Below are 15,923 nucleotides of genomic sequence, written 5' to 3' on the forward strand. Positions count from 1 at the left end.
GCTTCAAAGCCAGCACTTTGTGCAGCACTTTGTTTACAGCAGTGAACAAAAGTGGACACTGTCCGTTCCCTCAATAAATTCAGTCTAGAGGTTCAACGAGTAAAGAAACAAGTGAACTTGAACAATCGCATTTAAAATTTTAAAATTCTCTAAGCAAGGTAAGTCAAATGAGCCAGTCCCCATCATGGCTGATTAAACAATTTAGAGTATGAACTAACAAAATGTGAGATTTTCATATTCTGAAGAGACTAGTTTCTAATTATAAAGTAAAACATTCTCAAGCAAGGTGGTGGGCCTCAGAAACGAAAGGCAAATAGAAGATGGTAATAACTAATATTTATTGAGCATCTAACCACGAGACAGGCACTATTTAAATACCTATAACTGTATTAACTTATTTAATGCTCACAACAACGCTGGGATGTGGTCACTATCATCATCATCATCTCCACCTTACAGATGAGGGAAGAGGCCCATGAGGGTTATCCATCTGGAAGGAGCAGTGCCAGGACTAACCCAGGCAACCAGCCAATGGCAGTCACGTTTTTTTAATCTGTTAGTCAGCATTACTGGGCATTAGCATAGCTGGTAATTTTTAGACTAGGTCTTTCGCAAGCTGGATGGACCCTACACCACCAAACAAGAAAAATAAATGACATCAATCACCCCAAATATTGAATACACAATCACAGCAGTAACTAACACCAAGAGAGTACTTACAGTGTGCCAGCTGTTGTTCTAAGTACTTAAGATATGTGAGCTTACTTAAGATACGTGAGCTTACTTAATCTTCACCAGTACCCTATAAGGGAACAGTTATATTATTATCCTCATTTTACAGATGAGGAAACTGAGGCACAGAAAAGATCAGGAAAGGAAGAACAGAACTAAGGTTAAAGCCCAGGCAGTCTGGGTTCAGAGGCACTGCTCTTAACCACCTTGTTATACTGCATCTCTGAAATTACTATTGTTATTCCTCTCCTTTACACACTTTAGAGCCCACAAGGCACTTTCAGGAACATACAAGATAAGGTCTATGAAGTACAGGGTTCTGGGTGAGAGACTTAGGTGGGTGTCTGCTTTAGGCTGGGGTTCAAGAAGGCCTTTCAGGGTAGGGATATTCAGGCTGAGACTCGAGGGATAGGAGCCAGCCAGGTAGACTGCAGCAAAAAGCCCAGAGAGGACTCACCAAACACAAAGGCTAAGAGGCGGAAAAGAGATTGGAGCCTCAGGAAAACAGAAAGCAGGCCAGTGTGACTGAACCTTCATGAGAGGGAGGCCAAGGGAAGTATGGCGAGAGAAGTGGGCAGCGGCCACTTGCCTAGCGCCTTGCACCCAGGAGTGGGTGATATAATCAGAGTGTAGCAGAAAGCCACGGAGGAGAAACAAGATCCACAGCAGCTACCACGTACTGACCCTCTACCTGGACTTTGTGCCAAGTAGGTCATATTCACAATCTTGTCGCATCTCCCTACAACACCATGGTTATTGTGATCTCCATCTTATAAAAACAGACTTTGCAGCTCAGCGAGTTGGAAAACAATTTTTTAAATTGCTGCTGTGCTACTGGAATTTCTTCTACCTACTCTAAAATCTTTGTTTCTGCGTCTCAGGATTGAAGGAACTGTTCTACACGCCATCTCCCTACCTCCGGCAGTGCTGCTGAGATTTTACAAATATTACTCACATCCTGTCCATAATTTAGGGTGGCAATACGGACTAAGAATCCCACCTTGGTAAAGGAGAAGGAAAGAGAAGGCAGCAGATGAAGGAAGGCAGGCTAGAGGAAGAGTTGGAACAAGTAGGACTCGGGACTGAACCCTGGTAGGGACCCTGAAGACCAAGAGGGGGGTGAGGTCAACAAAAGTGGAAGGGCCCAGAGATGCGTCTAAAGGTAACTAAAGGGATAAACAGAACTAGGAGATGATTAGCAAAACTAAAATGCGCTCCAAAGTAAAAGGCCAGGGAGGAACCCCGGCAACGTTCCAAAGGCTAAGGGTGGGGCCAGGGTTTGAGAAGTGGGAGTAGGAACGACGGGCACTACCCGAGAGAGGAGGAGATAGGGCAGTGGGATGAGCCTTGGCTAAGGGGGCGGGGTTTAGAGGACTAGTCGGGTCAGAGAGCAACTAGAGGGGGTACCAACCGGGGGCTGAGAGGCGGGGCCAAAGATCTAAGGGCGGGACCAAGGGAGACCCAGGGGAACCTGGAACTGAGATGGGCAAGGCAAGCAGCTCCTCACCCGGTTCTGCACCGTGTCCTCGGGCGCCGCCGAGAGTCTCGTCCGCCGCCGGAGGCAGAGCGGTGGAACGGGGGGCGGGGAGGACTGGGCCCTCCGCGCCGGAACTCCCGCCATGATGGATGGCAACTTCTCGACTGCATCGTTCCGCGCGTAGCCTCCGGGCCCCAAGGTCGCCATGGTCGCTCCGGAGCCCGGCGGCCGTTACACTCCTCAACCGCCACCGAACAGCGAACGGCCGCGGGAAAGCCGGCGCCGCCGCCCATTGGACGCGGCCGGCTGCCGGTCTGGCCAATCTCAGGGTTGCCAGGCGGAGCTTTTGACCAATGAGAGCTAAGAGTCGGAGCGGAGGGTCTGGCAGGGTGGAGCCACGGCTCTTCAGCTTGATGCTTGATCGAGCGTTGTGGAGTTTTTTTTTAATCCCGTCTGTGTTTTCATCATTCACTAAATATCAGGTTTTAACTTTTACGATGCTAATGCCAAAGCCTCCTCGCCTCGCTTTTTGCTGCCACCCACCCCCACCCAAGGGCGACTATCCGCTTAGTGGCAGTCGCCCGGATGTAAGCGTAGGGTGGAGCCGAAAAAGACTGAAGAGTTGGCGCAGACTCAGAAACGCCTTGACGCCACCTCTCCCCCATCATGTGATGAGGTCCGGGTGGCTAAGAGCCGGCTTTGCGCAGACATTCTCGCTTTTCTCCATTTGCCACGTGATGAGGGCGTAGCTGTGGTAACACGGCCTGGCGCGCAGTACGCAGGCACGTGATGAGGCCCCTTACGTCAGGCACGCTGCAAGCGCACGGGCTGGGCGGGGTTCGGCGGCGCCTGGCGAGGACCAAAGTGCGTCTTCAGACCGGGCAAAACCCAGTTGGGTTGGACAGCCATGCCCAAGTACTGCCGGGCTCCGAACTGCTCCAACAATGCGGGCCAACTGGGCGCGGACAACCGCCCGGTGAGCTTCTACAAGTGAGCAAAACGAGGGGCGTGGCTTGCAGGGAGGCGGGGCCCTGTGGGGGCGGGCCCGAGGGTAAATGCAGCAGTGCGGGGGACCTAGTCCATCTTGCGGGTGTCTGGAAGCAGGGTTAGCAGGTTGAAGAGACCGTATTTCACTAACAGTAAACACCGCACATGTAAAGGTGCAGATGTGTGCAACAGCAGGGGTAGACGATTAACTGCAGGTAGTGAACGGGGCGAGCGGAGGAATGGGAGGGCTGTGTAGACAGAAGTGAGGTTGGTCCAGGCTCAGAAAGAGCCTACAGTTGCCCACTCGCCATCCCCACGGATTTGAGGCATCTCAAACTCAAAACATCCGAAACCAAGCTCCTGATTTTGTCTCCTAAAACCTCCCATATCCTTTACTATCCTAGTTAATAGCTTTCCATCCTTACCGTCTTTCAGGCTAGAAACCCTTAGAGTCATCTTTACTTCTTCTCTTTTCTCACACTTGAGAAAGTAAAAATTAGCTTGAACTGTAAAACAAAAAAACCCCAATAACAACAAAAAACCTACTTTCTTATTTATTTGGCTGGAATGACAGACACGGGAAAAGCTAGCTGAAGAGTTAATAGGAAAAATTTTTTCTATATTTTTCTCAGGGACGTGCTGCAGATGTAAAGTGACAAAACTCCCCTTCTTTTTTTTTTGCGGTACGCGGGCCTCTCACTGTTGTGGGCTCTCCCGTTGCGGAGCACAGGCTCCGGACGCGCAGGCTCAGCGGCCATGGCTCACGGGCCCAGCTACTCCGCGGCGTGTGGGATCTTCCCGGACCGGGGCACGAACCCGCGTCCCCTGCATCGGCAGGCGGACTCTCAACCACTGCGCCACCAGGGAAGCCCAAAACTCCCTTTCTTTTGAGTGACTGCTGCTTTCTTACTAGGAAGCTTTGTTCTCTAAAATCGTAGGCCATCACAAACTGCTGTTTGAAATTACATCAGTAAGAATGAAACATCTTACTTAAGGTTTGGAGAAGTTGAGTCACTTTGACACAGAGAAGCAACCTTGATTTACAGTCCAGGTGCAGAGCTTCAGGTAAGGGGTTTCTGGACACAGTATTCCACATCTATCCAAATTTTATTGCTTCCAAGGAGACGGACCCTGGGCCCACTTTGTAATCCAGGTCTAATATTGATCCCTTTACACACAGTTCTGCTTTGCTTTGAGCCTATCCAAACACTGTTTCACTTACATTTCACCTAAATTTCACCCATTCACCAAACCCAAATAATAATTATTTTCCTCTGTTTGATGAAACTCCCCACAGTATCTCTGGTGTACAGTTCCCTTATTGCCGTGGTAAATAAACCTGACTTCCCTAGACTACATGTTTGTCCCTGGTGGCCTTAGTCTAAGTGGGCCAGGACACATTCCTCATCCAGTCCATTAGCAAATCCTGTTGGCTCTCCCTTTAAAGTGTACCAAGAATTTACCACTTCTAACCACCTTCCTTGCCCCCACCCTGGTGTTGGCCACTGTCACCTCCCGACTGCATGACTGCACTATTTTAGTAGCCTCTCCATTTGTCAACCTGCTCCCACAGTCTGTTCAGGGCTCAGATCCCCTCCCCAGCTCCCACCTGACTCTGTAAAGACAAGAAGGTGAGGCTGGAGCAGGCAGAGAACAGGCCTACAAAGCCCTACAGGAGCTGGATCCCCACTCTCTGTCTGACCTCATCTCCTCCCTCCTGCCCCTTACTTAACTCCGCTCCAGTGTCACTGGCTTATTCGATGTTCCTCTAGCATGCCAGGCACATTGTTACCCCAGGGCCCTTCCCTGTTTTGAACAGCCTGTGCTGTTCCGTCTGCCTGGAAAGATCTTCTCTTTATGACCACCACTCTGTAAAATGATAACCCTCTCCCAGTACATACATATTCTCCTTATTCACCTCCTGCTTTATTTTTCCCTTTAACATTTACCGCTTTCTGGCATACCACATATTTGATATATTCATTTAGTGGCTCCTCCACTAGAATGTCAGCTCCATGAAGGCAGGGATTTTTTTCTGTCTCATTCCCTGTTGTGTCCCCACCATCTAGAACAGTGCCTGGCACGTAGTGGGTGCTCAGTAAATATTTGTTGGATGAATTCGATGAATGCATTTCAGATGGGCTCCTCAGGAAACTCAGAATGCCATGTCCCAGCTATCCCTTGAGGGACCGGTTCAGGGTAGGAGGAGGGCAGAGGAGTCTGAACCTAAATCAGTATGTCCAGACTTGCTTTTTTTTTTTTGCATTACACAGGCCTCTCACTGCTGTGGCCTCTCCCATTGCGGAGCACAGGCTCCGGATGCGCAGGCTCAGCGGCCATGGCTCACGGGCCCAGCCACTCTGCGGCATGTGGGATCTTCCCGGACCGGGGCATGAACCCGTGTCCCCTTCATCGGCAGGCGGACTCTCAACCACTGCGCCACCAGGGAAGCCCACAGACTTGCTTTTTAATATATATCACTCTGACATCGTTTATTAAGTCAGCAACTCCGAGTGTCCCCTGTAGTAAGTAAGCTCCTGCTGGACACAAAGGACCCTGACAGATCTTGTTCCTTCCCTGACAGAGCTCATGGATAGGTGCAGGGTCAGTCATTGAAGAACTGAGGACACAAGTTGATCCTTTCTTTTCTTCAGCACCACTGCCCCCAATCTAGTCCATTAATCCATCCTTTGACTCTACCCTCCAAAACAGTCCCATCCTGCAGCAATCACAACAAAAGCCCTAAGTCCTTGACAATACAGTTATAAATGCAAATGGTAGAATCCTCACTAAACTATTAGGAAATAAGGAAAGAAAGAAAACCCACCACATTCCTAGTCTGACCACTTCTTATCACCTCCGCTGTCACAGCATAGCCCAGGCTGCCATCATTTCTTTCTTTCTTTCTTTTTTTTTTTTAATCTTTCTTTCTTTCTTTCTTTTGGCTGTGCTGGATCTTAGTTGTGGCATGTGGGATATTTAGTTGTGGCATGTGGGATCTTTAGTTGTGGCATGCGGACTTCTTAGTTGCAGCATGTGGACTTCCTAACTGCAGCATGCATATGGGATCTAGTTCCCTGACCAGGGATCAAACCCGGGCCCCCTGCATTGGGAGCGCGGAGTCTTACCCATTGGACCACCAGGGAAGTCCCCATCATTTCTTAATGAGACGCTCTGATAGATGCTTGCTGGTCTCCCTACTTCTACGCTTGCTTCCCTTACAGCGATGACAATAACTTGCTTAAAGAGCACTTACTGTATGCCAGGTAAGTGTTCTAAGTGCTTCACACATAATAATAAGAACAGTGAGAACTGTGCATAGCAGCCAGACAACCGTATAAAAATCAGTTCATGTCTGTGTTGTTTAAATCCCACCAATGGCTGCCAGGCTGTTCCTCACACAGGCTGACCCATTCCCACCTCAAGGTCCATCCCTGAGTCACTCTAAGAAGCCATTTAGCTAAGAGTTTGGTGAGGAGCAGTCCCCAAAGGAGATTCAAGAGAGGGCATGGATGCTAGGAAGGAACAAGGTGAAACACTGAGGGAAGTGGCTGCTAGGAAGTAACTCGAAATTTCTGCCTGGGTGCCAAAGGAAACATTCATTAGTTGTGATTTAGGCCCTTTCAGGAACAAATGACAGTCATCTCTCATGGCAGGGGGAGGTGTCTCACAGGTAGGAATTGCATCTGTCTGGCAGTAACAAAGTCCTGAAATAATAGTGGCTTTACCAAATTACGGGGTCTATAGGAATCAGCGTGGTTAGGTTATGCTACAGTACAAACTCACAGAATCTCAGTGGCTTACCACAACAAAGGTTTATTCCTCACTCACACTAATGTCCTTTGTAGGCCATTTGTGGCCCTTCTCTACTGTATCTTAATTGGGGATTCAGGCTGAAGGAGCCTCCCCTACCTGGAATATTGGTGGTCTTGTGGGAGGGGGAAAAGAGAAAGTGGGGAGAATCACTGAATGGCTCCTGGTAAATTGCATATTTAGAAGTGGCCCATGTCACTTTTACTTCTTTGGCCACAGCAAGTCTGTGGCAAGCGTCAGGTCCGTAGAGTAGAAATGTGTATCTTCGTGTGGGGAAGGCAGCAAATGTCTTGAACAATAATACAGTCTACTGCAAGGTTTATTTTTCTCTCACATGAAGCAAGTACAGAGGTTGGCAGACGAGCACTAGTGTGGCAGTTCCACAATCATCAGGGATGAGGGTCCCATCTTTCATATCCATCCAGTGGCTGCCAAGTACCTCAGCCATCATGCCCAACCATTTCTGGTAGGGAGAAAAGAGAAGGGACGAAGAGCAAAAGAGACACGACTCTAAACTGAGCTGGTCCCCTTTACAAAGCCTTCTCAGAAATCCCACCCAACGGTAGGTTCTTCATCATTGGTCACCCCCCCAACTGCAAAGGAGCCTGGGAAATGTAGTCTTTTGCTGGGCAGTTAACCACCCTGAAGACATTTTGAGTTATGTTAGTAAGGAAGAAAAGAAGAACTCCTAGCAGTGCTGTAGATAGAATGGCCAACAAGACTAAAATATTCTATAAAAAAAGGAGGACACTGGCTGTGCACTTAAGGTAGAATTTTAGAGAGGGACATTTCCTATCATAAATGTTGCCATCTAGAGGAACAAAAGAGAATAAAAACAAGACCAAATTAGGAAGAGGTTTTCTATATTACTTTCCTCCTTTGCGCCTTGAGCTGCTTCTGATTCCATTTGAGAACCCTCTCACATTTAAGGTACCATCCTAGATGTCTCACCCAACATGAAAGTATTGGCCAGAACTTAGTTACATGGCCCACTTACTGCAAAGGAACCTGGGAGACAGTCGTCTAACAGGGCACATTATGGCCTCAAAAAAGTTGAAGTTTGTTGGTAAGGAAGAAGAAGAGAGTGGACGTGGAGTAATCAGTTGGCAGCCTCTGCCCAGGAGTAGGTGGGAAATGCTGGTACAAGGGATTTCATGTTCGTGTCCAGGCAGAAGGAGGCTGGTGAGAACATTGGATCTCAGATTGAGGGTGAAGGAACTGCAGCAGCCAGAGCTCCTGGCTCTGTGCCCTGGGGTTCTGCTCTTTGGATGCCACGCTCTCCTCTGAGTCAGCCCTTCTGTCCTCATTCACCAGCTATCCCCCACTTCCCTTTCTGTCTGCCTTTTGCCTGAGAAGCCTTCCTTTGCTCCCCACCAACAACCTCTGTCCATCCCATCCACCTCCTCCCCACTGGTGGCCTCTGTACTTTCTTATGTGTCTTTCCCAGTGTTTCTTTATGCACATGCAAGCAAATCTGAACATACGTTCTTGTTTCACCCTTTATTACTTTGTTAGTTTCCTATGGGTGCTGTTACAAACTCCTGGTGGCTTAAAACAACAGGAATTATTCTCTCACAATCCAGATCGGTTTTACTGGGCCAAAAATCAAGGTGTCAGCAGGGCTGCATTCCCCAGGAGGCTCTAGGAGAAAATCTGTTCCTCGCGTCTTCCAGTTTCTGGTGTCCGCAGGCATTCCTTGGCTTTTGGCCACATCACTCCAATCTCTGCTTCTGTCATCACGTTGCGTCTCCTCTTCTATCTGTGGTAATATGTTCTTCTGCTTCCCTCTTATAAGAATACTTGCAACTGCTTTTAGGGCCAACCCGGATGATGTAGGATAATTTTCCCCATCTCAAGATCCTTAACTTAATCACATCTTTTGCCATGAAATGCAATATTCACAGACTCTGGGGATTAGGACATGGATGTCTTTGGGGGGACTGTTATTCAGGCTGCCACAATTACTAAAAGCTGATACACTCTATTTGGAACCTTGCTTTTTTCACATAATATATGCCTGACAGTAGCATATCAGTTCATACAGTGCCTTCAGCCTATTTTAGAGCTACATGGTATTCTTTTGTGTGCATATGCCTGAGTTTATTTGTCCTGTCTCCTATGGATGGGATTGTCCCCTACCCTGTAACACTCCTTACTCTTCCTTTTTAACAAAGAGAGAGCAGGCCTTATAGCTCTCAGCAAGTAAAGGTATCAGGTGTTTTTATGGTTAACTCCTATTTATGGAATTGATACTGGTTTTCCATTTTCAGTTGTGATTTAAAGTTTCTCTTTTAGGTATCTTCGTTTAATACTTAAGTTGGTCAATTTTAAGAAAAATATTAAGTAAATAATGTCACAGATATCGAAGACGTTGTGAAGGTGGGATGTGGATGACTGACTGTATTAGTTATCTAATGCTCCATAACAAACTATCCCAACATTTAGCAGCTTAAAATAAACCTTTAGTGTTTCACAGTTTCTGGCAGCTCCCACAGAACAAACTGGCCGGAATTTAATCATGTGGCCACCTCTAGCTGCAAATGAAGCTGGGAAATGAGGTCTTTATTGTGGACAGTCTTGAACCCAGGTCTAAATAGAAAGTGTATTGCTATAAAAGAGGGCAAAAAGAGACGTTGGGGACAGTGGCACCAGTTAACGGGTAGCACTGCTTCTAATGGACACAGAAGTAGCTGGGCGCCTGTAAAGGGTGCCTTATCAGATAATCCCTATCCACTCCCACTGGGAAAGCTTTTATTTAATTCATTTTAAAAAAACTTTAAAATTAAAAATTTTTTTAATTGTGGTAAAATACACATAACATAAAATCTCCCCTCTTAACCATCTTTAAATTCAGTAGTATGAAGCATGTTCACATTGTTGAGCAACCAATCTCCAGAACTTTTTCTTTCTTTTTTTTAAAAATTTATTTATTTATTTTTGGCTGCATTGGGTCTTCATTTGCCATGCACGGGATTTCTCTAGCTGCGGCGAGCGGGGGCTACTCTTCATTGTGGTGTGCGGGCCTCTCATTGCAGTGGCTTCTCTTGTTGCAGAGCGTGGGCTCTAGGCACGTGGACTTCAGTAGTTGTAGCACGCAGGCTCAGTAGTTGTGGCTCGTGGGCTCTAGAGTGCAGGCTCAGTAGCTGTGGTGCACGTGCTTAGTTGCTCCGTGGCATGTGGGATCTTCCCGGACCAGAGATCGAACCCATGTCCCCTGCATCGGTAGGCAGATTCTTAACCACTGCACCACCAGGGAAGTCCCTCCAGAACTTCTTCATCTTGCCAAACTGAAACTCTATACCCATTGGACAAGAACTCCCAGTTTCCCTCCCCCTCCCCCCAGCCCCTGGCAACCACCATTCTACTTTCTGTTTCTCTGAATCTGACTACTTTAGATACCCCATATAAGTGGAATCATACAGTATTTGGTTTTTTTGTGACTGGTTTATTTCACTTACCGTAATGTACTCAAGATTCATCCATGTTATAGTATGTGTCAGAATTTCTTTCCTTTTTAAGGCTGAATAATATTTCATTGTATGTATATACCACCTTTTGCTAATCCATTCATTTGTTGATGGACCCTTGGGTTTCTTCCCGCTTTTGGCTATTGTAAATAATGCTATTATGCACATGAGTATGCGCATATCTCTTCGAGACTCTGCTTTCAATTTTTAGGGGGTCTGTATCCAGAAGAGGGATTGTTGGATCATATGGTAATTCTACTTTCTATTTTTTGAGGAACAGCCATACATAGAGGCTGCTCCATTTTACATTCCCACCAACTGTGCACAGGGTTCCAGTTTCTGCTCATCCTTGCCAACACTTGTTATTTTTTGTTTGTTTGTTTTTGTATAGTAGTCATTCTAATGGTTATGAGGTGATATCTTGTGGTTTTGTTTGGCATTTTCCTAATGATAAATGATGTTGAGCATCTTTTCATATGCTGGTTGGCCATTTGTATCTTCTTTGGAGAAATGTCTATTCAAGTCCTTTGCCCATTTTTTTTAACATATCTTTTTTTAAAAATTTTTTAATATATTTATGGCTGTGTTGGGTCTTTGTTTCTGTGCGAGGGCTTTCTCTAGTTGTGGCAAGCGGGGGCCACTCTTCATCATGGTGCGCGGGCCTCTCACTATCGCGGCCTCTCTTGTTGCGGAGCACAGGCTTCAGACGCGCAGGCTCAGTAATTGTGGCTCACGGGCCCAGTTGCTCCGCGGCATGCGGGAACCTCCCAGACCAGGGCTCGAACCCGTGTCCCCTGCATTGGCAGGCAGACTCTCAACCACCGCCCCACCGGGGAAGCCCTTTTGCCCATTTTTTAATCGGGTTATTTGTTGTCGTTAAGTTGTTTAAAAACTTTTTAACAGGGGCTTCCCTGGTGGCTCAGTGGTTGAGAGTCCGCCTGCCGATGTAGGGGACACAGGTTCGTGCCCCAGTCCGGGAAGATCCCACATGCCGCGGAGCGGCTGGGCCCGTGAGCCATGGCCGCTGAGCCTGCGCGTCTGGAGCCTGTGCTCCGCAATGGGAGAGGCCACAACAGTGAGAGGCCCGCGTACTGAAAAAAACAAACAAACAAACTTTTTAACATGTTTTCAAGAATACACAAAAAATAGAGTTGTTTAAATGAATCCTCGTGTATCTATTACTCATTTATACCAGTTGTCAACATTTTGCTAATGTTTTTCATCCGCCTTCCTCCCATGTACATCTTTAATGCAGTATTTTAAAGTAAGTTCCAGACATTAGGTCTTTTATCCATAAATATTTCAGAATATTTTTCCAACAGATGACTATTTTAGAAGGTTAAACTAATATAATTATCACACCTAGCAAAATTAACTTCTTACAATTATCTAATACCCAATTCATGTTCAGTTTCCCCCAATTGTATTAAAATGTCTTTTTACAGAATGGTTTGTTGCATTCAAAGTCCACGTCTGCCTTTGGACTGATGTTTCTTAAATCTCTTTTAATCTATAATCCCATCCCTACCCCCATGAATATGGGATCTCCCACATTCTAGATTTGTCCGATTTTGTAAACTGCCTCCTGAGATTCATATGGAAGAACAGACTGGAGGGGAAGGGAGAGTGACAGTGGGTAAAGAGACCAGGAAGGAGACTGTAGCAAAAACCCAGCCAGGGGAGGCTGGAGGCTGGAGGCTGGATGCGAGGGTCAGCGGAGGTGGGAGAGGTGGGCTGATGCTGGGTGTTTAAAAGGTGGAGCCTGAAGAACTGGATGTGAGTAGGAGGTTGAGAGCCTGGTTGGGAGGCAGGGCCAGATTCTGGCCCAGGGGAGGCAGAGGTTTGGAGCCCAGGGACCTCTGAGTGTGCGTATCCTCAGGGAGGGGTGGGGTTGGACCTGATCTTGCTGACCCCGCCCCCCGCAGGTTCCCCCTGAAGGATGGCCCCCGGCTGCAGGCCTGGCTGAGGCACATGGGGCGTGAGCACTGGGTGCCTAGCTGCCACCAGCACCTGTGCAGCGAGCACTTCGCCCCCTCTTGCTTCCAGTGGCGCTGGGGCGTGCGCTACCTGCGGCCGGATGCTGTGCCCTCCATCTTCTCCGGAGCGCCGCCCGCCAAGGTGAGCTCAGGAGAGTCCCATTGCTGGAGTCTGATCCCCCACCCCTCCCCTCTGAGGGAGGTCCCTCCTGCAGGCTGACTCTCAGCCCTCCACTCCTGAGGAATTTTCCCTTGGAGTCCGGCCCTGATGTCCTCCATCCCCCATCCCTTGCCTTGTCTTCCAGAGGCAGACGAATTCCCGAAGCACCGAGAAACCAGTCATGCCTCCAACTCCGCAGGAGGCCACGTCCCTGTCCCCTGGCCCAGCCGTCCCGGCCCCTGGCCCCGTACAGCTTGTGGTGCTGGGGCCAGCATCCGGGAGCCCCGAGGTCCCAGCCACCGTGTTCCTGACTCCCCTGCTGCTCCCGCCGGTTCCCATGGGGCCGCGCCCTGGAGTGTCGGCCCAGCACCCCCGGCCCGGGCTGGGCGCGGCGCTGGGAGCGCTGCAGCGGCGGGTGCGGAGGCTCCAGCGGCGCCACGAGCGGCACCAGGCGCGGCTGCGGGCTCTGGAACAGCTGGCGAAGCAGTTGTGCGCGGAGAGCCTGCTGGCGCCGGCGCACCGGGGCCGGCTGCGCGCGGTGAGTGTCCTGCCTGGCCCACACAGTGGGTGTGCTTTCGGCTAAACTAGAGTCCAGAGTTGAAAGTCAGAACATTTCACCCGTGTTTCCAAATTTCTGGCTTGAAAGAAATCAGCCTGGCAATACCAAGCAACTATCGGTGGGAGCTGAGTAGTGGCTGCTCCATTTATTAATAATAATATAATATTTAAGCAGCCCTTACTCTCTTCTAGACACAGAGTTAATAACTTATTGAAAACTCACTATGACCTTGATATTGAAACTGCTCTTGTCCCCATTTTCCATATGAAAAAACTGAAGCACAGAGTGGTCCAGTAACTTGCCCAAAGCCAGGCAGTCAGTAAGTTGCAGAGCCAGGATTCAAACCCAGGTGTCTGGCCCCAGAGGAGGCCTGTGCTCCTCTGTGGGAGAGCTCCCTGCCTGGCCCCTACAGAGCTTGAGTTTGCAACTCTATTCTAGAGTCTCCCAGGCCCTATCTAAGGCCCTTTTGACCCTGTGTTTTACTGCTGAGTATTTTCTGGCGTGGGGAGTGGAGGGGATCATGTCTTTTTTTATTTGGCCACGCCACATGGCTTGTGAGGTCTTAGTTCCCCGACCAGGGATCGAATCCGTGCCCCCTGCAGTGGAAGCACAGAGTCCTAACCACTGCACCACCAAGGAATTCCTGAGGGGATCCTGTCTTTAAAAATCAAAATTTGACCAGGCCTTTTTCCTGCTTAAAACCTCAGGGTCAAGCTTGAGGTCCCAGGGCCCTTGTTCCTGCCTGGACAAGGGAGGTGGGAGGGGGTTTCAGAAAGCCCCTGAGGTACCTCTGTAGCTAAGGTGTCTCAACCTGACAGCCAGTGGGTTGGGCCTGGCCCACAGATATTATTCTTTTGGCCTCAGTAATGCTGTAAAATATTTTCTGGTCTTTCCTGAAGGCTCAGCAGATCTAGCAGCACTGGGTTCCCATCCCCAGATAGTAGCAGTCAGCTAGAGCTGCAGTGGCTGTCCCCGGAGGCTTTATGTTTGAGACTGTGGCCTGAGCCATGCTGGAGCACAAGAGGGACATACGGAGGGTGGGCGGGGGCAAGGACATAACTCAGACTCAGGCCTGCGGCTCTTCACGGAGCCTGCCAGGGCCCCTGGGCTGACAGTGTCTCTCTCTGCCTCCCCTGCCCCCATTCCATCCCTGTCTCTCAATCTCTTCCTCTCTCTCCCACATTCATCTTTGTCTTTCTGCCCCCTATGTCTCTGTCATCCCATCTATCTCCCCACTTCCCATGTCTCTCTTCATCTGCATCTTTATCCCCCATATCCATATCCCTGTCTCCCTGCCCCTAACATTTCTCCCACCCCCCATATCTGTCTCTCCATGTCTCTCTTCGCCCACATCTCTCTCCCTGTTTCCCCATACCTCTTTATACCCTCATGAATGTCTCTCTGGTTCTCACATCTCTCTCCTCACATCTCTCTCTGCCCATATCTCTCTCTGTCTCCTGACACCCCCCCCCACCTCTACCTGCCTGTTCCTCACCATTTCTCCCCCTGCCCCCACTTTTTCCTTCCCTCCTTTCCTCCCCTCACTCCCCTCATTCCCCTGTGTCCTCCATCTCTACTACTTCGTTGCCTGGGACGGCCCAGCTCCCTGGACCTGAGGAATCCCAAGCCTTCACCATCATCTGTGGAGGGCCTGACATAGCTGTGGTCCTTGCCCAAGGTCCTGCACCTCCCACCCTGGATGCCAAGCCTGAGCTCCTGGACACTCAGACTCCCAGTGCATAAGGACCAGGACAGATGATAGAAGACAGAGGAAGAGAGACGCATCAAACGTGGGCTTGGCCCAGCCCCATGACCCATGCCTGGGGCATAGCAGTGCCTCCCTCAGGGGCCTGGCTCCCACCACCTCCTCCTAGGGACCCCTTGAACCTTAGGGCTGACCTGGGCCCAAGACCCCTGTCAGCAGTGATTACCCTGGGAACCAGGTCCCAACCCCACCTTCAATCTTTGCCGTCAGTAAAACATTCTCAGAGCAGAGCAAGGGTCGTTTGTTTGGAGAGAGTTGTACCTGGTTCTGAAGAGCCCCTTGTACCCTTTGCCAAGCCTGATGCCAAGCTGGGGACACAGCAGTGAACACAGCTGACAAAAGTCCTGTCCTCGTGGTGCTCACTTTCTGCTTGAGCAGAAGATGAACTAGTAAATTAATAAACAGTATAATTTCAGGTTGTGATAAGTGCCATAAAGACTGAATGAAAATGTAATGGGCTGGGTGGGTGGGAGGACTCTCTAAGGAGACAATGTTTGAGCAGACACCTGATGATGAGAAGGAGCTGGCCTGGAAGGCACGTGGACTGGATGTTCCAGGGAGAAGAACGGCCCCTGCACATACCCTACCATCTAAGGTATAAGCCGGAGGAAGACAGTGTTGCTATGGTGAACACTGAAGCAGGGAAGGGAGTGAGTGTTTGTGTGTGAGGAGGGTGGGGTTGGGATGCAATGTTAGATAGAGCAGAAAAGGTCTCATTGGAAAGGTACCAATAAGCGAAAGCCTAAAAGAGAGGAGTAAGGGAACCAGGTATCTGGGGAGAGAGCATTCCAGGCAGAAGGAAAGCCAGTGCAGAGGCCCTGGGGTGAGGAGGAACAAGGAGGCCAGGGTGGTTAGAGTGGAGTGACTGAGGGGGAGAGTGAGAGGAGGTGAGACTGGAGAGATGACAGGGAAGTTCACCCAGGGACTTGTGGGTTGTGGTTGAGACATTGGCTGTTACCTGCGGTGAGGTGCAGCAAGCAGATGCCT

At 49.3% G+C, this 15,923-nt stretch overlaps 2 protein-coding genes across 8 annotated transcripts in view; one reads left to right on the forward strand and one right to left on the reverse strand.

Moving 5' to 3' along the window:
* WDR62 (WD repeat domain 62) overlaps window positions 1-2,776 on the reverse strand; it is a 49,776-nt gene extending 47,000 nt beyond the window's left edge. For 4 of the 5 annotated variants that reach the window (XM_060084798.1, XM_060084796.1, XM_060084795.1 and 1 more), the window contains exon 1: window positions 2,240-2,776. In XM_060084798.1, coding sequence (XP_059940781.1) covers window positions 2,240-2,416 — 177 coding nt within the window. In that variant the 5' untranslated portion in view covers window positions 2,417-2,776. The remainder of the gene's footprint in view (window positions 1-2,239) is intronic. The other variant, XM_060084797.1, reaches the window with a different exon arrangement.
* Window positions 1,755-15,362, forward strand: THAP8 (THAP domain containing 8). 3 transcript variants are annotated; one of them, XM_060084969.1, is made up of 4 exons: window positions 1,755-1,894; window positions 12,402-12,594; window positions 12,758-13,150; window positions 14,774-15,362. In XM_060084969.1, exons 2-4 carry the CDS (start codon window positions 12,448-12,450, stop codon window positions 14,912-14,914), a joined length of 681 nt encoding a protein of 226 aa, XP_059940952.1. In that variant the 5' UTR covers window positions 1,755-1,894; window positions 12,402-12,447; the 3' UTR covers window positions 14,915-15,362. The 3 variants fall into 3 exon arrangements, with proteins under 3 accessions (XP_059940952.1, XP_059940951.1, XP_059940949.1); XM_060084968.1 differs by lacking the exon at window positions 1,755-1,894 and adding an exon at window positions 2,956-3,185; XM_060084966.1 differs by lacking the exon at window positions 1,755-1,894 and adding an exon at window positions 2,957-3,199.
* The last annotated feature ends 561 nt before the right edge of the window (window positions 15,363-15,923 follow it).

The sequence above is a fragment of the Mesoplodon densirostris genome, chromosome 19 (assembly GCF_025265405.1).
Source record: "Mesoplodon densirostris isolate mMesDen1 chromosome 19, mMesDen1 primary haplotype, whole genome shotgun sequence".
In the NCBI taxonomy this organism is placed as follows: Eukaryota; Metazoa; Chordata; class Mammalia; order Artiodactyla; family Ziphiidae; genus Mesoplodon; species Mesoplodon densirostris.

Excerpts from the sequence above, each read along its gene's own strand:
- THAP8 (XM_060084966.1), top strand. The coding sequence starts at position 3,117 with ATGCCCAAGTACTGCCGGGCTCCGAACTGCTCCAACAATGCGGGCCAA. Across the intron at positions 12,595-12,757 it reads CCGGAGCGCCGCCCGCCAAG|AGGCAGACGAATTCCCGAAG; the intron begins GTGAGCTCAGGA and ends CTTGTCTTCCAG. Across the intron at positions 13,151-14,773 it reads ACCGGGGCCGGCTGCGCGCG|CTCCCTGGACCTGAGGAATC; the intron begins GTGAGTGTCCTG and ends GGGACGGCCCAG.